Genomic DNA, 20,489 nt, shown 5'->3' with positions numbered 1-20,489 from the left:
GAAGCCAGGAGGGGCCGGGCAGGGAGTGTGCCCCAGGCAAGGGCGGGCCGCACAAGGTCAAGGGCAGGTTACAGACAGGGTCAGCGGAAAGGCCAGGGCGAGCCCCAGGGAGGAGGGTCACCGGGGCTCACGGCGGGTGGGGAACACAGCAGGCCCTGCCCCCATTCAACGCCGTCCCGCCCCTCCCCCAGTCCCCGCGCGCTCCCGCGTCCTGGTCCCGCCCCTCCCGCCCCTCCAATCCCCTCCCACCCCCGGCGGCCAGGTCCCGCCCCTCCCGCCGCCTACCCAATCATCGAGCGCTTCCGCGGCCTGGTCCCTCCCCTTTCCTCCCCCCCAATCCCCGCACGTTCTGGGGGCCCGGTCCCGCCTCTCCCGCCCCCACCCAATCCCCGCGCGCCCCTGTGCTGTCGCTGCGTCTCCGTGAGGCCTGAGGCGGGTCGGCGTCCCGGGCGCGGGGAACATGGAGGCGCTGCTGAAGCGGGAGCTGGGCTGCAGCTCCGTCAAGGCCATGGGTCACTCGGGGGGCGGCTGCATCAGCCAGGGTCAGAGCTACGACACGGACAAAGGGCGCGTGTTTGTGAAAGTGAACCACAAGGCGGAGGTCAGGGCCGCCGCGCGCGGGGGGCGGGGCGGGGGTCTGTGGACCCGGGGCCGGCCTAAGGGAGGGGGGGCTCGAGGTCCAGGGTGGTCTGGAATCGGGGTCGGGGTCCGAGTCTGGGGTCGGGAGCCGGTCCGGGCTCGGGGTCTGGGCCCGGGGTCCGGGGCGGGCGAGGCCGTCCCAGCCCGGGGCCGCGGCCGCCCGGGCGCTTGGTGGCCCGTCTCGTCGTCAGGCTGGCCTGGCGTTTTTCTGGGACCGCAGCTTCGCCCTGTGCCAGGTCAGCGCGGGTCCTGTCTGCCTCGTGACTCGCTGCCGCGTAGGTGCTGCGGACGGCTTTCCCGCATTCCATGTGCCCGCTCCTTTGAGAAAGTCCATTCTGCTTGGCGAGTTTTGAACAAGGACAGGTGGTAGCAGCCTGTTGTCCTGGGGGTTATTTGAGTTTTCAGAGATCAAAGCCGTTTATGAATATTAAAGTAATCTAGCCACGACTTGGTCCGCTGGGGCTGCTGTAACAGAACAGCACAGACGGGAGGCTTAGAGCACAGACATGTCTTTCTCGGAGTCTGGAGGCTGGACAGATGCAGAGGCTACGTCTCCCCAAGTCCTCACTGGCCGAGGGGCAAGAGAGCTCTCTGAGGTCGCACGGGGCTCTAATCCCCACATGAGGGCTCCACCCCTACGGCCCAGTCACCTCCTAAGGCCCAGCCTCCGAACATTGTGGCTGTGGGGGTTAGGTTTCACCGAATGATTGGGGGGGGGGGGGCAACACACTGCGTGGGTGTCAGCCACGCCCCCCTTCTGTATCTAAACGTTTTCTCAAGGGCTCCTGTAGAACTTGGGTGAGCCTCCCTGCTGAAATGCCTACTCCTGGGTGTTGATGTCACTTCTTCATCCAGTTCTGGTGGCTCACTCCGGACTGTCAGCTGGGAGGCCCAGGATGGCCTCGGTGCTAGGTGCTCTTGTCTCCTTTTTGGAAATCCTCTTGCAGGTATTTTCATTTCCTTCCCAGAAATGAATTCCACCTTCTGTGGTGTGGGATGATCTCTTTCTGAAACCCTACTGTTCTCTCAGGACCAACCTTCAACCTTTGTTCTACAGAAATGGGCTGCTGTGTCACCCTGCACGTCCCTCTGTAGGAATGTGGCAGCTAGTGGTCCTTGAAGTCACTCTTTAAACCAACTTCCCCCGAGCAGTGCTAATGCAGTGGTGGCGTCCTTCCTTCCTTCCTTCCTTCCCGCCGCAGTCCTCCTCTGGATTCTTTTCCTCTTTGTGGCGTTAGTCCCTTTCATGTTTGTGTTTCCACTCTGATCAGCATTTGTAATAGTAAAAACTTGGTGTAGATTATAGGGAAGCAGATATTTTCTAATGATTAAATGGAACTACTCAGTGATGCCTTTTAAACATTGTTCTTCTGCTGCTGTTCCCTCGGGTTCTTGCTTTTTATTTTGTCACCAAAGTCCATTTCCTTTTTGTTAATCATCACAGAAGTTCCTTCTACTCCTCTGGTAGACAGTTTCAACCATGTCTTTTTCTAGTTGGCTCTGAAACATGCTGTGTGAGTTGTGCAGATGCACCAGCCACGGCATAAACATTTGCCAGTCATAGGGAAGATAGGACTCTTCCTGCTTTACTTCCTAGGAGGCGAGAACGTCCCCTTCCCCACTTGTAAGAGAACCACCTGGTCTTCTGTTTCTACCTCACTCTCTGCTTCAGTGGCCTGATCTGCATTGTTTTTCCTCCTGATTTCACTCATCTGTCCTTTGCAGGCTGTGTTTTCTCACACATTCCTCCCTCAGGGTCTGGATCTTTTGCAGCCTGCACCCCCAGTGATGGTGACGACTGAGGAGCAGTGTTCTTGGGTCTAGTTAGATGCTCTGGACCTGTGCACATCACCGTGAGGGAGCCTTGCCTCTCTACCTGGGTGCACAGATCCTCCTTCACCTCTCCCCACATGTTCTTTTTTTTGAATTAAAAAGTTTAAAAAATTCTGTCCCTTACTTTACGCTGCTCAACCAGTGCTTCAGTACAAAGTACAGCCAGGGCCCAGTTGTGTTTCTTTGTCTTCTAAAGAGAATGCTCTGAAAATTCTCCTTAAGACACAGTTCTTGGAGGGAGGGTATAGCTCAGTGGTAGAGCGTATACTTAGCATGCACGAGGTCCTCAGTTCAATCCCCAGTACCTACATTTAAAAAAAAAAAAAGAAAAGACATCTTGTTTCTCAGCAACTCTAGCTCTCCAGGGTAGTGTAGTAATAATACCTGTGGAGTGTTCAGAACGACTGTGTAGGTGTTAGCTGCTAGCTGAGTTAATTATGGCGGCCAGCCTGTGAGACGGGTACTACTGCTAACCCATCTTACAGATGAGGAAGCCAGGGTTACAGGGTTAGTAACTGTGATGTAGAACGCCCGTGGCAGCACTGTTTGTAGTGACCCCAAACTGGAGGCCCAGCCGACTGGATGGATTTGGTTGGGATGTTCACACAGTGGGGCTCCGGGGAGCGGTGAGAAGCACTGACTGCTGGTGTGGCGTGGACCAGGCAGGCCTGGCCATCTGCCTCCGTGCCAATGATGAGCAGACAGATAGCCCCACCGTTGGGGGCGCCGGCAGCGCCTGGGGGGGCTGGGGATCCTCCGGGCAGTGGTGGCAGTCCTAATCTGGGTGGCAGTCCTGTGGGCGTGCTGACTGTGGGAGAACTGGAATTCTGGATGCTGCTTAGTTGTGCGGGTTTTTTTTCATGTACTTATGTAGCATTTTTATTTGAAAAAAAAATATTTTAAAAGGAGGAATTACCTAGCTTGGTGAGTTAGGGAACATTTCTCTGAGAAATCAAAGCTGATGTTAAATTGGAATCTGAAGCCCGACTGGGCAGGGGCTGACTTGGCAAAAGGAGGAAGAGTGTTCTAAGCGGAGGCGACATGGCATGTGAAGGTGGCTAGGTGGGAGCAGGCAGGGGGTCTTTGGGGAATGAAGGGGAACTCTTAGGGCGTGTGTGCCTCTGTCAGTGTTGGGGAGGGGCCCAGGAGGCCCAGACAGCAGAGGAAAGTGGGCTGGAACCAGAACCTGTGGGGCGGTTACACGGGGAAGTGGGCAGGGACGCCAGCTCGGGCGTGTTGCATGGTGGAATTTGCCTTCCAAAAGCATCACTCGGGTATGTCAAGCAGAGACCAGGTGGAGAATGGTTGCTCCCATGCAGGGGAACAAGGACTTGTGGACTAGAAACTGAGAATGTGGTCGAGGTGAGGTGGCTCCAGTTGGGTCCATCCAGGACATGCCATGGGACTTGGTGGTCCATTTGGGTGAGAAGTGACTCCAGGTTCCTGGCAGGTGAGGGCCCAGGTGGGACAGCACTGTGGTGGAGGTGCTGTCTGAGGGCGACCCAGAAACAGTCCAGCTCTGAGCCAGCACACTCTCCTCCCTCTGAGGAGACCGGAACCAGTGATAGCTTAGAAACATACACTACTGAACAGTACGACGCCTCTAGTTCCCATACAGCTTCAGAACGAGAGTCTGTGCTGCTGAAGGCAGACAAGCCGTCCGTGCCCAGTGAGTCTGCAGCCGGGAAGCCTTGGTTTACAGTTGCGATGCCGAGAGGACTTTTCTGAAAGAGACCTTGTTCTCTGTCCTCTGTTATTTCTCTGACAGGCCAGAAGAATGTTTGAGGGGGAGATGGCGAGTCTGACTGCCATCCTGGAGACGGGCACAGTGAGGGTGCCCAAGCCCATCAAGGTCCTGGAGGCCCCGGGGGGCGGCAGCGTGCTGGTGATGGAGCATCTGGACATGCAGAGCCTCAGTAGGTGCGTCTTGGCGCCTCCCTGGGGGCTCTGTTTTCCCCAGTGGAGAGCTTGTATTTGGGGGTATAATTTTGAGAGACGTGATCGAGCCAAAGACAAACAGGAAAGGGCCCTCCAGGTGAGACATGACTGGCACCCGGCTACTGGCTCAGATGGGGCCCTCCGTCTCCCCCTGGCTTCACCAGGACAAACTCGTGTCCCCAGTGCCTCACCACTTGGTGTGCCCATGACCTTCCAGATGGAGGGTGTCCCTGTTTGTGTCACGCGCTGAGTGGCTGCCTTTGGTCCCACAGTCACGCTGCCACGCTTGGAGCCCAGCTGGCGGACCTGCACCTGGAGAACAGGAGGCGTGGGGAGGCCCTCCGCAAGGAGGCCGGCACAGTGGGTATGGCCCGGGGCCTGATGACCTCCCGGAGGACGTCTGGCCAGGCTGGGTGTGCGGGTGGGCCTTGGCTGCCGCCGTGGGCCGTCAGACCTGTGTTGCTTCCCGAGGAAAGGCGTGTCCCCCCACTACGTGTTTGGGGCGCAGTGAGCGCAGTTAGGCCCTGTGCTGAAAGTGCAGGTGAAAGACGAGACATTTCCTTAACTCGAGGCCCTGGCGCATTACGGTTCCTTTGACCTGTCGCTCAGAAGCAAGCCTGCCAAAGTTCCCCCGGCTTTCCATGCCTTCTCTTCTGAGAACAGTCAGGCGTGAGGCTCGGCAGGGGAGCCCTCCTGTCCGATCTTTTCAGAGTTTACTGTGGTGCTAGCACTGAGGGTGTCATCTGGGTCCTTGACATTTGATAATCCACGTGTAGCCCGTGTGGCCGCTCTGCTGGCCAGAGTAGCTGGCGCACTGGGAACAGGTGACCAAGGATCGGCTGTGCTAGACAGACAGGCAGGCCTTGTCCATCCCGAGCCCTACGGACCAGTCCTTCGGGCTGCGCTCCGAGCTTGGGGAGCTGCAGAGGATGAGACCAAGCGCCAGCCCAGCAGTCTGTCTCCCACAGGCGGCAGGTGCGGGACCGGCCACTGAGAGCCGTCCTTTCCTGGTGGGTCACCAGTGGATTTCCCCTCTTTTTTGGACAGTGTTGTGGCTCCTCTGAGCGTCCGCTGATGCCTCTCTGGGGAAGGAGTGGGTGTCTGGACTGTTCAGTCTGAAGGGACAGGTTCTGTTCCCAGGGCCTGAGGGTCGGTAGAGGTCAGGGCCCTTGTTTGTCTCTGGGTGGGGACGCCTGGTGGGAAAGGGCACCCTGGGGTCAGGCCCCAAAGCTACTCTGAGCTCCAAGAGTGGGCCTGTGGGAGCACGGGACGGTCACCTTTCTCGTTTCCTTTTACTTGCAAGGGAAGGGAGCTGAGCGGGTGGAGCGGCCATTTGTGGACCAGTTTGGGTTCGATGTGGTGACATGCTGCGGATACCTCCCCCAGGTGAGTGACACCGGCATTTGCCTCCATTTCCCAGTCAGGCCAGCTGTTCGGAAACAGCCAGAGAAAGCACACCATCCTCCTTTTCCGTGAAATTCAGTAAAAGGCTTTGCTCCTTTTTTCCCTTTGCTGATTTTAAGAGGCTGACATGAGGCGCACCCGCCTCCTGTGCTGGGTAAACTCAGAAGAGCAGAGAAGGACCGGCAGGTTAGGGTGCTGGATTTCAAGGTGGGTGAAAATAGAAGGTTAGACAATGTTTTATTTTAAATAGGAAACTCTCAGAGGTAGCACAGTGAAAAGGGACTGTGACTTTGAGTTTTATGATTTTGTGGTTGGCTGCCCTGGGGGTTTCAGCCTGGGGAGCTGTACTCGCCCACGTGGACAGGCTGGTGGCTTCTCAGGTGGGGGCAGTGAGTAATCTACCGGGTGGGGAGATACCGTTCAGATTTTGATATGTTGCAGGAGGTTGTCTGGGGCCCTGCTTGGGGCAGTGAGTGGCTGAGAGCTGGGATTCCTGGTCCTGCTGCTCTGGGGTCACTGCTCGTGTGTTTATGTGTGGTGAGAGTCACGCTGTGGCCTGTGTGGTGCTGCTCTTGTGTGCGCTTGTCTCGTCTCCCTTCTGGATGTCAGCACCTGAGGCCAGCCGTCCTCTCTTGTGGTAGCCCTCCCCTCCTCCCTCCCTGGGAGGGCGGTGCTCAGAGGGCCCAAGGAGGAGGGTCCTCTGTGGAGGCTGGATGGTCAGAAATGAGCCATGGGGTCAGGGAGGGTTGCCTGTCCTGGCTCTGTGTCTGAGTGACTGGATTGAGAGAAAATGTCCCTGGGCTCTTCATAGTGGACCCTGCTGCTCTTGGGGTGGGATCTGAGGTCCCGGCACGTCCTTGAGACCAGGCTGCCCGGCCAGCTCCACTCCTCACATGTCCCTGCAGTGGCGTCTCCGATGGCTAACCTTTCCCCGGGCACCTCCTTCAGCTCTGGTGGTTTCCTCTGAGCTCCGTGTTGCCCGCACAGGTGAACGACTGGCAGCAGGACTGGGTCACGTTCTACGCCCGGCAGCGCATCCAGCCCCAGATAGACATGCTGGAGCGGGGGTCTGGGGACAGGGAGGCCCGTGAGCTCTGGTCTGCTCTGCAGGTGAGTGTGCGCCGGTGCCCGCGCGCGCGTGCCCTGGCCCCACCGGGGTGGTGTCAAGGTCGGTGCAGCCTGGACGGGTCTGAGTCTGGACAGGAGGCATCCCTCTGCCCAGCCTGGGCCACGTGCGTCATGGGCACCTGTGCTCCAGACACTGCTCGGATCGGGCAGCCGCACTTGGAAAAGCCCCTGTGTCCCCCACACTGCTGGTCACTTTGCTGAGGCTGTGTTTCCCCCACAGCTCAAGATCCCCGACCTGTTCCGTGACCTGGACATTGTCCCAGCCCTGCTCCACGGAGACCTCTGGGGAGGAAACGTGGCAGAGGATGCCTCGGGACCCATCATTTTTGACCCGGCCTCTTTCTACGGCCACTCAGAGTACGAGCTGGCCATTGCTGGCATGTTTGGGGGCTTCAGCAGCAACTTCTACTCCGCCTACCACCGCCAAATCCCCCGGGCCCCTGGCTTCCAGCAGCGCCTCCAGCTGTACCAGCTGTTTCACCACCTGAACCACTGGAACCACTTCGGGTCAGGGTACCGAGGCTCCTCCCTCAGCATCATGAGGGATCTTGTCCGATGAGCTGTGTCCCTTGAGGGAGGCCCCGTCCCGGGTCCCACGAGATTCCTGTGCTGGCCTCGCGCTCCCGTGCAGCCTCTGCCGGGGACCTGCCCTCTCCTCACCCCTAGGGAGCTTCAGACCACGTTCCAGGTCTTGTGGAGCACAGAGCAGCCCAGAAGGGTCTTGTCCCCAAAAGGTGCATTTCAACAGGCTTCATAGCTGTATAAAACTGCCCTAGAACTTTGGCGTGAACACAGGGACCCGTGGAGCATGGGCCCGACCCCCACGCAACTGCCCCGCAGGCGGGGGTCGGGGGGCGTGTCTCCTATCCGGGAGGGACTGCTGTTCTGGCTTCTCGATGGGGCAGACACAGGCCTGGACGGGAAGCCATGGGAGCCTTGAGAGGACCAGTCCCGGGCACATTCCCTTTCCTTTGGGTTCTGGGAGGGACCAAACCGCTAGCCTCAGGGTGTCCCTGATAAGTTTAGGAGCTGTCAGCAGCCTTTCGCGGGCGACCTCTAAAGCTTGTGAATTGTCATCTTAGAAACCAGCGCTAAGCCAGCGTGTTTCCTGCCGCCGGTCTTGTGGTAGTGAGACGTATCCATGAATGGCAGTGATGCTTATAAATCCTTTTGCATAAACATTTGAATAAATTTTTAGTGGTTTCAGTGATTCATGAGACTGTATTTCCCTCATTTAAATCATAATTCAATGTGTATCTTAGCTGTTTGCCAAGAAACCTTTGTAACATGTTGTGATGACACATGGGTTCAGCTGCTTTTCTAGGCCTTATTCAACAGAGACTGGCGGGGGTCTTCAGGGTCAGCTCAGCGGTGGCCTGAGGACTTGCTGCTGCCTGACTCGGGTCCAGTCGAACTGCTGTCCTGTCACCGTGAGATCTGGTCAGCAGGAACGGAGGTTGAAAGCGACTGTGGAGTTCCGCTTCAGGGAAGAAGCAGATTGGTGGCCACCTTTGGTTCTGGCTTAAGGCTTGGAGAACGCCAGTGTCAGAGGGGACACAGTGTCTCAGCGGGGCGGGCCTGGGAGCCTGCATTCGTTTCTCCCTGTTTCTGTTTGCAGGTCAGAGCCCCTCAGTGGGATTCAGAAGCGGAGCTGGTGCCTTCAGAGTTCTGGCTTTTGTAGGGAGGAAGAGAGGACTATGACATTTAAAAAAATCATTTTAATTCCTACCTTTTTAAAATTATTCTCACTTTTTTAATGTAGAAAAGCGATTTATTCCATAATAAGCACTTACACAGTTAGTCATGGAGAGTAACAGGCCTGCAACTCTTATCCAGGATTAATTTAATTTTAAAAACAAATACAAGCTATCAATGTACTCTTCTCACCCTAACTAGACAGTCTACCTGTGGTTTCACTGTCAAGTGAAAACATACATCTTCACAACTTGGTGGTCCCAAGATTTTATGACTCTCATTTACTGATGTTTCTTCATTGCAGTGGCAGCGGTAGTGGCATGGAAAAGTAAATAAAACTTCTCTGCACAAAGGATATTTGACCAAAGATGATGCAAGAAGAACGCTTCAGTTGGGGAAAATTTCTAAATGTGCTCCGGGACTGCTGGTGCTCCTTGGGGCCGGCCCGGCAGGGCGCCTGTGGTGAAACTTGCAAGCAAATTCCGGTGCTGGATCGGGCCCAGCGTGGGCCAGCGGGGTGTGGGGAGGAACCCTCCCCTCCCCTGGCCCAGGGACCTTAGGGAAAAAGTTGCCAAGGCCCGTTTCCCCCTACTGGGCCCCGGGCCGAGAAGTCACGGTGGGTGGGTGGAGGGGCCTGTGCCTGGGGATCCGACATTGTGACCCCGCTGCCTGTGACTTCCCCAAATCCCGCTCACTAGACCGCCAGTTTCTGGACCGTGACTTTCACAAGATGTCTCGTGATCCGTTATCCACTGCTGTCAGGGCATCAACCTTCCCACAGAAGGAACACGTTTATGTCACACAAGGCCTGTGTGTCTGATGCACCCCGGCTGAGGGGTCAGGACCTAGGAAACCCCTCTTAGAAGTCTCCACCCCTGGTGTACCGGGAAAGTGCTGCCCTTGCAGCCGGAGGACCACGGTGTGGAGTCTCAGATATGACACCTGCGCTTTGAATCCCTCATTTATGAGGTGAGGCGGTCACGGCACCGCGGGTTGTGGGAGGTGAGCTTCCAGCAGGAGCCTGGCCTGGCTGAGCCACTCAGCATGGCTGGAGCCTGTCTCCCACTTGGCGGTGGGTGGGGAGGGGGCTTCCTCTCTCCGCCCCATCGTCTCCCGGTTGAAATTGTTTCCAAAAGCCTCTGTGTGAGACCTTGCCTCCCTGCGGGGTCTCCTCTTGGACAGATGTATGTGGACACCCAGAAACTGTTCAGAAGCAGTGATCAGAGTGGTGGGGACTGTAGTGGGCGGGGAAGTCTGAATCCTGCAGGTGGCAGAATTCCGTCCCCCAGAGCAGCCATCCGTGTGAGGGGCATGGACCCAGTGGAGGCCAGGATGAGGGACTAGTGGTGACACCTGGCCTGCAGCCAGGCCTCAGGCCCTAGCCCGTACCCCAGCTGCCTGATTTCAGAAGGGCTGTCGTGTTCCCTGGGGCTGTGCCCTTGGCCGCCCTCCTGGTGCCCCTTTTCTGTGCAGCGTTACAGCCCCCTCGCCTCCCCCCTACGGAGTGATGGTACACATTGGGCTGTGGGCTGTGTTCTCCACAGTGTCACTGGACTCAGGACTCACAGCAAGGGGTCTGAGTGAGCAGGACAGTCACTGCTCTGCACAGCGACCCCGGTGCCTCAGCCGGTCCCACCTCGAGCCATACCCCAGATACATTTCCTAAGAAGTCACAGCTCCCTGAGTGTGGGTTCCAGCTGGGGCTGCGGGGAGAACCCGGAGAGCAGGGGACTGGCCGCAGTGGGGAGGGGTGCACAGCTCGTGGGGCTGCTTGGATGCCTGTGCCTGGGTCCCATCTCCCCGTTGAGCACAAACCAACTCAAATGCAGGTTTGGGAGGAGGGCGGGGCCGGTGTGTGAAGTCACAGTGCTCTTCTAGGCACATGTCTTCATGCTGACGGTTCTGCCCTTGGGCCCAGAGCTGCTCAGATGGGAGCTGGAGGCTGGGGCGCAGCCCCAAGTGCCTGGGTTCGGGACCAGTAGGATGGTGCTCCTGCCTGGCTGCTGCCCACCTGGGTCAGACCCTGCTTGGGCAAAACGAGGCCGCAGCCCAGAAGGGGACTCAGTCAAGACCAGCGTCTCCCCCAGGGTGCCTGGGGAGGGCAGGAGGGCGGAGCTCATGGGCACCTGACCCCGGCAGCTTTGGGGCTGTGTTTAGACCAGATCTGAGATCTAAGAGAATGGAGAAGACAGGATGGAATCATAGAGCAGAAGCTGAAGGCCGCGCCCAGGTCTGGTGGACCCAAGCTTCCATCCTGAGACAGCCCCATCTTACCCAGAGGGTGGCAGGAGACTCACCCCGGGCACCTCCCTGGGGAATTGTCAGGTACTGGTGACAAGGAGAGGAACCAAGAATCCTTGAGAGAACAGTTTCCACGCAAAGAATAAGAATCAAAATGGCTTCCAACTTGTCAGCAGCAAAGGGGCTGGAAAGGGAGGCAGCAGATGCTTTGCGGTGACAGCAGCCCGAATCCCACAGCCTGACGACTGCCTTGGAGAATAAAGATGCTGGAGGAAGCGCAAGACCTCAGGTTCACCTGTCGCCAGCCCTTCCTCAAGATGCCCAGGAGGGTGGGCTTCACCCAACCGACCGACCGACCAACTGACCGAGAGAAAGAGCTGTGGGGGACTTCCTGCAGATGTCACCTGGTCTCCCGCCCACCTGCCCCCCCCGTGCACACATGTGTGCTTCCACGCTCCCTTCCCAGATGGCCGGTCTCTGTAATCAGGAGTCCCACTCAGGGTGTGGTCAGTGCCTGGTATCAGCACCCTGGGAGCAGCTTCTATCTCGAGTGGGCACCAGGCACCCTGACAGGTGTCACCAGGCAATGCCTGGGGCCTGGCAGGATGTGGTCATGACCCCCAGCCTTCTGTGGACCATGAGAGACCCAGCTGGCCTGTGACCAGCATCCCAGGACGCCATCTCTCCCCTGCACTGCCCTGTGTCCTGCCGGAGGGGAGGGAGGGGTCTGGGCCAATGCCCAGGGAGGGTTCACGTGCAGGGAGGTCAGGCCCTGCATAGCCCTGGGCAGCCCCCTGCAGGTCCAGGTGCACTGGCTGTGGACACAGGGGAGGGCACCGCCCATCAGAGAGCTCCTCCCTCTCAACGTCCCTCAGGGCTGGGTCTGCACACCGCCTGGCCCACCGGTGGGCGGAGATCGTGGGCGGAGATCGCTCTCCTAACTGCACTGCCCCACCCACCCCTGGGAGGCGGACCAGCCCGGAGCGCTGGGAGCCTGGGGCGCTGGAAGCCCGCGGACCCGCTGACAGCGGCCTTGGCAGCGGCGAGCTCGCTCTCTGGGCCGCTGTCTGCACGGACCCCGGTCCCCCGCGTCACTGCGTCCCCGTCCCCCATCCCGCCCCGTCCCCATGGAGCAGCTGCTGCGCGCCGAGCTGCGCACCGCGACCCTGCGGGCCTTCTCGAGCCCTGGGGCCGGCTGCATCAGCGAGGGGCGCGCCTACGACACAGATGCGGGCCCCGTGTTCGTCAAGGTCAACCGCAGGGCGCAGGTGAGTGCCCCCACTTCATCCCAACCTCTCCCAGCGGCCCGAGCCCCCCCCCCCCATCGGGGGCCCTGGAGCTGGTGGGGAGAGGGAAAGGATGGGCGAGGGGGCCCCGGGGCGCAGGGGAGGGGGCGCTGTAGTCCAGTCCAGATCGAGGCCTGGCGTCATCGCCCCGGGTCAGCCTGCGGCCTGGCAGAGCTGTCACCACCAGCGCGAGCAGGCTCGAGCATTTTCTGCTGGGTCCTGGCGTTCCACCTGCTGTAGAGTTAATTTCCGTCCTTTTGCCCGGATGCACAGGAGTTTGGCGTCTGTTTTAATTTCTCTAGCCATCAGGCATGGCGGCAGTGAGCCTTGGGGCCCGGCTGGGCTCCATTCCCCAAGGCCTGGGCCTTCTCGCAGTTGGGAAGAGGCAGGAAGGACCCTTGTGGACCCCAAGGGCCAGGCTCCTGCTCACAGGCCAGGCTGTGTTGGACCTGGTTTTCCCGATCTGCCTAAAACATTGCTGTTAGATACACACGGAAAAATAGTAACACTGTACAGAAGGAGAAGTCCATAGTGTGTGTGCCCCAGGTGCTGAGGGTGGCACCCCCTTGGCCCTGGGGGGTGACTCCAAGGAGGTCCCTGGGGCTCTGGGGGCCAGGCCCCTTTGAGGTGTGGCAGTGGGGATGCTGGCTGTGGGCCAGAGGGACCCCTCCCACTCCCCCTGCTGCCCACCCACATCCAGGATGGACAGTGGGTTGGTCTTGGTCCAGCACCCTGCTCTTTTAGCACAGAAAACTGCTGAAGATCTGATTTCAGAACCCAAATCCGTCAAAATGATAAGCTCCACCTACCGGGAAGGGGTTTGGGTCAGAGTTTGAGCTGGCCCTGGAACCTCCGTGGCTGGCCCCGATGGCTCGTCCAGGCTGGGATGTCACTGCTGGCCTTGGAACCCGTCAGAGCTGGCTGAGCACACAGTTGGTGCTCAACCAGTGCACAAGAACAGGTGACAGGTGAGGCCCTCAGGACGGAGGCAGCCTGAAGCCCAGGTGTTCTCTGCCCTGTACTTTTGGGGGCTCACCCTGGGAATATGGCTAGGGGGGTCACTGGGCGCCCTGCTCCATGGTTCTGGGTGTGGGGGCAGTTGGAAGGACACCTTGCTCGTTCCCTGTCAGGCACTTGAATTAAGGGATGGAATTCTTTTCCTGTGTGGAAATAGGTGCTTCGGTGTTGTTCTAGAGGGTTAATTCTATATCCAGAGGTGCTCACAAACGCACTTTAACACATTTTTAACTGAGATATAGTGTACCGAAGATGAGAGTTGGCCTAATTTAAAACTGGGATATTGGTGCAGATGTTTTAGAAGTAGGAAGACCCCTGGGTCCCAGTGGAGGCTGTTTGGCTGCTCTGGGCAGTGGCTGTCTTCTTCCTGGGTTGTGGGGGGCCTGCTGGGTGCTGGTCTTTGGGGAGACCAGCTGATCCCAGCCTGCCCTCCCTGCCCTGTGTGCCCCTAGGCACGTTGCCCTGCCACCCATGCTGCCCTGTGCTGCCCCCCATTTTCTGTAAGTGCTCGAGGCAGTGAGGGGTCAGGTAACCTGGGAGGGGAAGCAGGCCCAGCCCCAGCCCTTCCACTAACCCGCACTCCTGGCACCCCCCCAGCACTTCATGGCACCCTGAAGTACCCCACAGTGTCCCCAACACCCCCAGAACGTCACCCATGTTCCCGACACCCCTTGGTACCCTCGTGCTCCCCCAGGGCCTGGACCTCCTCACCTCTCAGAGCCGTGCTTGCTGCAGGGGTGTCAGCACCCCGCCCCCGCAAGTCCAGGTGCAGCCTCAGCCTCGTAGCCCCTCTTCTCCAGAGGGGACACACTGCACCTGCTCTCTGACGGGCTGATGCCCAGTTTCCCAGGCTGTTTTCGGTAACTGGAGGTCCTGGTTGCTTATGGCGGCTTCTGTCCAGGGCTGTGACCCTCAGCCCCTGCTGGAGTCGGAGCTCACAGCTGTGTTCTGGATGCAGGCTCGGCAGATGTTTGAGGGGGAGATGGCGAGCCTGGAGGCTCTTCGCGGCACTGGCCTGGTGCGGGCACCTCGGCCCATCAAGGTGATTGACCTCCCAGGCGGTGGGGCTGCCTTTGTGATGGAATATCTGAAGATGAGGAGCCTGAGCAGGTAAGTGTGTGTGAGAGACAGGGAGAGGGAGAGACAGGAAGAGGGAGAGGGAGCCGCCTGGTATGGAGCTGCTCCCGAGCCGGTGTGGTTAGCAGAGGCACTGCCCAGAACCTACAGCCGCCTTCCTGGTGGGGACTGTTCCCGGTGGGGACGGGCACACGCACTGTCCGTGCGGGACTGTGTGAGGTTAGTTTGGCTCATGAAGCTGCATCAGATAAGTGTGTTTGAACCACCCTCACCTTGTGCTTCGAGTTCACTCAGGCCCATCAGTTTGGGCTCTGACGTCTCATCTAGCAGTTACCTGAAGTCCTTCAAGTTTTTTCTAATTATTAAAGGTATGTATATTCACTGTTTAAAAAATGGTGGAAAACACAAACTCACATAAAGAGGACTAAAGCCACCCGAATCAGCAGCGGGGAGCAGCCATCACCAGTGGTGGGTGTGTGACTGTCATCCCACGCCTGTTCTTACATGTGATTTACATTTGTTTTGACAAAAATTGGGAGCTGTTTTGTTTTTTCTTTTACTAACATTGCTTTTTGAGTATTTGTCCCTTAATTCCCATAACCTACCCTTCTTGGTGATTTTACAGGTTTGTTTTTGGGACAAAGTCACTGCCTGCAGTTCATTTTTCACTTTTTAAAGAATGGAGAGTAGTTTTTAAGATATTTAAAACATTTCTCAGAATGGAATGTGCTGGCTGGCTGTGTTGTTCTTATTTTAATTGGCTGTGTCTCCTTCCTCAGTCAGGCGTCGAAACTTGGAGAACAGATGGCGGATCTGCACCTTTACAACCAGAAGCTCGGGGAGAAGTCCAGGGCGGAGGAGAACACAGTGGGTATGTGCGGGTTGCTGGTGTGCTCTTGACCCTTGACCTGCGTGCACCTGCCCGGCGGGGGCTTGGGCAACGCTTCAGTGATGGTCAGGTGGGACCCCATCCCCTTTATGCTGTGGTGTGAAAGTGGGCTTGTTGATTAAGAGTTCTGATGGTACGCTGGTAGGGTTGCCTCATGACCCCTTTCATGTCCAGCCCCACTGTCCGGTGGGCTGGAGAGAGATGTGTCCTGGCTGATCCAGGCTGGACCAGTTGCTACCATGTGTAGCATGTCTTTGACCACCCATGTCCCGGCAGTGCAGCCAGGTCCATCTGGACGCCCTGCTGAGGCCTGGCATTCCTGAGGAAGACAGGTAGCCCTTTCTGTTGACAGGCCGGAGGACTGAGGGTGCCAGGCCCCAGTACGTGACCCAGTTTGGCTTCCACACGGTGACGTGCTGTGGCTTCATCACACAGGTGAGTGTCTGGGCGGGAATGCCCCAGTCCTGGTCACCCCACCCCTTGTGTAGGATGCAGTGTCAGTACCCAGGGCCCCAGGGGACTAGACTGCCTGACTTCTGAAAGCAGAGTGAGACCTGTGGGGCGTGGGACGGTGGGAGAGTGAGGTAGAGGGTCTGTGAGCTGAGCCTAGAGGAGATGGGAAGCCGCGGGGCAGGTGGGAAAGCATTCCAAGCAGAGGGAACAGCAGGTGCAAAGGCCATATCACTTGCGGCATGTGACAATTGTAGGGGACTGGGGTGGGGGTGGGGCGGCCCTAGAGTTTGTGGATTAAGTCCTGGTCACTCGGCCCCTCTCCCAGGGCCTTTAAAAATGATTAGCACTAATGAGATGTAATTCAGTGACATAAACGTCACTATTTTAAAGTGTATGGTTCAGTGGGTTTTAGCATAGACACAGTGTTGTGCAGCCATCACTGCTGTTTAATAATTCCAAGCATTTTTGCCACCCCAAGGAGAAACCTCATCCCCATCCCCCTGCCCTCCGTCACTGGCAGCCGCCAATGGCGCTCTGTCTCTAAGGACTCGCTTACTCTGGACATTTCATGTCAGTGGAGTCACACAATAGATGGCCTTTTGTGCCTCCTGGGCGTGGGCACAGGGCTCTTCTCCCAGGCAGTCACGAGGGGCAAGAGCCTTATGAAGCTGGAGGCAGATTTAGGGATCTCAGCCAAGGGGCATGCTCACATCTGGGGTCCCTAGGACTGTGCCCAGTGGGGTTACCTGGCTGGTTTAGACTCCATGAGTCTCTGCTGGAGCCAGCTCCCCAGGGGTGACGTATCTGTTTGGAGCTAGTCACCAGGACAGTAACATGGTCCCAGGCCAGCATGGCCGAGCATGGCTTGTTGTCCTGCCTCAGAGGTGGAGTTCTAGAGCTGCAGGTCTACATGGACCTCGCTCAGTGGCTTGTCAAGAACTGAGGAATGGACAGTACACAGAACCACGAAGCAGATGAGGATGGGCTGGCCCATTAGGGACACAGGCGGCCCCTGAGTGGAGTGCCTGGTCAGACTCCAGGATCAGTGAACCAACTCAGCTCAGCTGCAGCCCGGCCAGGGAGGGCGGAGGGGCCTGGGAGGACGCCTGGCCTACCCGCTTTGCTCCGACAAAATGGTCCTGGATATGGCGCCTGATGGAGTAGCCTGGACGGATCAGCCCAAAGTGCCAGGTGGCTCCCTGCACCTTGGGAGGGCTGAGTGGGCCCTTGGGGGCTGCCGCCATTAGTGGGGCAGCCCTGAGTGGTGGCCCCCCATGAGCTGAGCCCCGTTGAGACCACTGGCTTGGTCAGAGGATGGACACGGTTTGTTCGGTGCTGCACCCCAGGCTCCCTTTTAAGTGCTTTGTCCGACTCACCTCCCCCAGTTGCCACAGCAACCCCAGAGATGGGTTGTCCTTGACCCGTTTTAGAGACGAGGAAAGTGATGTGCCAAGAAGCCGGGTGGTGCCCAGGTCGTGCAGCGGTCAGCGGAGGGGCCAGGGTTAGCCCATCTGGCTTTGGGGCATAGGCCCTGTCCGCTGCACACCCTGCCCCTCCATCCATCCAGGTGAAGGTGGGCTCCGCCCACCAGCTGTGCACGGGGTGACCCTGCCTTTGGCAGCTCTGGGGAAGGTCACGTTTTTCCGTGGGTGAGGGGATCCCGCTTGTCTGTCCAGGTGGAGGGCTGACCCGTGCTGGTCTCCAGCTCCCAACAGTCTGTGTCTTTCATGACGTGGTTGTTCAAGAGGACGGGGCCTGGGCAGGCAGAGGGGACAGGAGGGCATGTGCCCACATGCCTCAGGCCGTTTGGTGAGGGGCCCCCTGTCCTCTCTTGAGGTGCACCTAGCACCAAGGAGTGAACCCAGGGGCTCAGGGACCACAACACTCAGCATGGGGGTCTCCATGCTGAGGACGCTGACCAGGGATGCATGCTCTCCGGTCAGTTCCTCCCCTAGGGAGTTTAACAAAGTCACTCTTCGTATAGGTAAGCTTTGCACCTTTTAAAAAACAAACAAACAACAAAAACAAACAACTGTCTGAAGTATAACCGACACAACACGAGCTGCACCTACAGTTACGGTTTGGCTAGTTTTGACTTATGTGCACACTTGTGAACCGCTAACCACAGCCACGTCAGTGAGCAAGGCCATCTCCCCCAAAGCATCCTCCTGCCCTTTTGCAAACTCCTCCCCCCGCCCCTGCAACCACCGGCCTGCTTTCTGTCACCACAGACAGCTTTGCACTTTGTGTAATTTAATGTAGGTGAGAGCGCGTGCTGTCACGCCTCTGTTTGGCTTTCACTCAGCACAATCACTTAGATATTCACCTGTGTTGTTGTATGGATCGAAAGTCCATTCCACCATAAGACAAACCGCAGTCTGTGTATCCATTCACCTGAGGCTGGACATCTGGGGTGTTTCCAGGCTTTGCTTTTACAAATAAAGCTTCTGTGAACCTTCATGTACAAGAGTTTGTGTGGTTGAATGTGTCCATTTATTTCAGGTAAATACCTAAGAGCCAGTGACTAGGCCACATGTAGGTTCATATTTAACTGTTTAAGAAACTGCCAAAGTATCTTCCGAAGTGGTTGTGCCACTTCACATTCACGCCGTCAGTGTGTGAGAGTTCCGGGTCCTCCACGTCCTCACCACACTTGGCGCTTTCCAGCCATCTCGGTGGGTGTGAAGTGACACCTCAGCGAGGTTCTGTTTTCCCTGATGCCCGCTGACGTGCTGCGTCTATCCATGTGCGGACTTGCCACATGTCAGGGACACGAATGCTTAGGATTATTACGTGATCTTCATCAGCTAACCCCCTTTGCATTGTGAACTGCCTTTCTTTACACTTGGTGGTATTCTTTGTTTGAAATCTACTTTGACATTAACACAGCTACTCCAGCTTTCTTGTGACTAGTTTAGCATGATTAACTTCTGTCTCCTTTGAAACTGTTTCTGTTTTTATATACAAAATGCAGTTCTTACATAACAGCTTATAATTGGGTCATGCTTTATGTTTCCCACCTGCTGGTCTCTGTCATTTAACTGGGGTGTTTAGACCATTCGCATTCAATGAGCTTATGGATATGGTTAGGTTTGGATGTGTCGTCTTGCTGTTTCTCGTTTGTCTTATCTGATACTTGTTCCCTTTTTCCTCATTATTCTCTTTTTCATTTTTTTATTGAGCTACAGTCATTTTACAATGTTGTGTCAAATTCCAGTGGAGAGCACAATATGCTCTCTTTTGAATTAACTGTCTTTAACAATCCCGTCCTGTCTCCCTGTTGGCCGGCAAAGGTATCTGCTGTGCTCTTCTAGTGGCTGCTGTAGGGTTTAGGCAGATTCCATGCGTGACCCTGTCCTGTGACCGCCAGCTGCAGCACCAGCCCCTCCTTTCCCTTGTTGCCCAGGTGAACGAGTGGCAGGACGACTGGCCGACCTTCTTCACCCGTCACCGGCTCCAAGCGCAGCTGGACCTCATTGAGAAGGACTACGCTGACCGAGAGGCACGAGAACTCTGGTCACAGCTGCAGGTGGGCACAGCAGTTATCCCCAGGGAGAGGGGCTGTCCTCTCATGAGCCCACCACGTTTGTGTGGGGTCCTGTGCTAGAACAGAGCCAGAGTGGGGCCCACTGGAGCAGAGCTGGTGACGTCGTGACGTCCTGGACACACGAGTGCCTCACTATCGGTTTGGTGGGGAAACTGGGAAGGGGGTGGGACTTGAGGGCACCTCGCACCTGCTGGGTCACAGGTGCTCAGCCTCACACTTTGCTCACGTGAAATGTAGGTGCTTGGCTTGTAAATGGTGGCATTTACTGTTGTTTTCTCACTCTTAACACTGTTCTTCCTTCTCTGACAAAGTGCAAATATCCTCTTAGAGCAGATGTGGGTGGCAGGTGCCCCAGAGTGACTGGTTTCAAAACATAGCATAAGCATCAGAGACATTTTCTTTAACTCATTATTGAAGTCATCAGGATATAAAAGAGGTGCAGATTTACCTGTGCTGTGAGATAAAAGATTAGCAGAGAAAGATTGCTAAATTACGTACAAAAAACTCCCCTCAGGTTACACGGGTCATACTTTACACAATGAAGGTGTAACCTCTGAGGCTGTCCACTCTGCTGATGGAGGTCATCAGTGTTGGCGAGCTGTGGACCTAAATTAGCAGTAAACCCCCAGACAAAGTGACATTCCCCTGGAGTCGGAGGGTCCTTACCTCTGGGCTTGGTGTACAGTGGTGTGGGCCCTGAACAAGCACGAGGTTGTCTCTGCTTTGTTTCCAAGTGCTGGATGAGGAGTCTGGCTCCTGGGCCCAGGGTGACTCTGCATACAGTAATTATTTTCCTAGGTGAAGATCCCAGATCTGTTCTGTGGCCTAGAGATTGTCCCCGCCCTTCTTCATGGGGACCTCTGGTCGGGAAACGTGGCCGAGGATGACAGCGGACCCATCATTTACGACCCGGCCTCCTTCTATGGCCACTCCGAGTTTGAACTGGCAATCGCCTCAATGTTTGGCGGGTTTCCCAGGTCCTTCTTCACCGCCTACCACCGCAAGATCCCCAGGGCTCTGGGGTTTGACCGGCGGCTGCTGCTCTATAAGCTCTTTAACTACCTGAACCACTGGAACCACTTTGGGTGGCAGTACAGGAGCCCATCCCTGGGCACCATGAGGAAGCTTCTCAAGTAGTGGCCGGCTGGCAGCCCCTGCCCAGCCGCTGAGCAGACGCCAGGGGTGGCTGCGCCGGAGGCCACTTAAGGGAGAATAAAGCCCTGGGGGTTTCAGGGATGGGCTGTGTGTGTCTTCGTTGCACCTGTGTTTCCGTCCTCCAAGCAGCTGGGTTAATTTACCGGGGCCCAGACCACCTGAAAGGTCTCTGACTGGCTCATTACCT

General features: G+C 57.0%; 2 protein-coding genes across 3 annotated transcripts; both read left to right on the top strand.

Moving 5' to 3' along the window:
• Window positions 1-391: 391 nt before the first annotated feature.
• Window positions 392-8,152, top strand: FN3KRP (fructosamine 3 kinase related protein). Its single transcript, XM_031469454.2, has 6 exons — window positions 392-601; window positions 4,241-4,392; window positions 4,683-4,774; window positions 5,714-5,796; window positions 6,802-6,924; window positions 7,163-8,152. The coding sequence occupies exons 1-6, from the start codon at window positions 461-463 to the stop codon at window positions 7,499-7,501; spliced, it is 930 nt and encodes a 309-aa protein (XP_031325314.1). The 5' UTR covers window positions 392-460; the 3' UTR covers window positions 7,502-8,152.
• Window positions 8,153-11,838: 3,686 nt separating this feature from the next.
• Window positions 11,839-20,386, top strand: FN3K (fructosamine 3 kinase). Of its 2 annotated transcripts, none has more exons than XM_010995517.3 (6): window positions 11,839-12,146; window positions 14,140-14,291; window positions 15,038-15,129; window positions 15,500-15,582; window positions 19,007-19,129; window positions 19,946-20,386. In XM_010995517.3, exons 1-6 carry the CDS (start codon window positions 12,006-12,008, stop codon window positions 20,282-20,284), a joined length of 930 nt encoding a protein of 309 aa, XP_010993819.2. In that variant the 5' UTR covers window positions 11,839-12,005; the 3' UTR covers window positions 20,285-20,386. The 2 variants fall into 2 exon arrangements, with proteins under 2 accessions (XP_010993819.2, XP_064350932.1); XM_064494862.1 differs by lacking the exon at window positions 11,839-12,146 and adding an exon at window positions 12,732-13,132.
• Window positions 20,387-20,489: the final 103 nt, after the last annotated feature.

Source organism: Camelus dromedarius, chromosome 16 (genome assembly GCF_036321535.1).
Source record: "Camelus dromedarius isolate mCamDro1 chromosome 16, mCamDro1.pat, whole genome shotgun sequence".
Lineage (NCBI taxonomy): Eukaryota > Metazoa > Chordata > Mammalia > Artiodactyla > Camelidae > Camelus > Camelus dromedarius.
The sequence above is the reverse complement of the archived record's forward strand: the minus strand, read 5'-3'. Positions and strand labels throughout refer to the sequence as shown.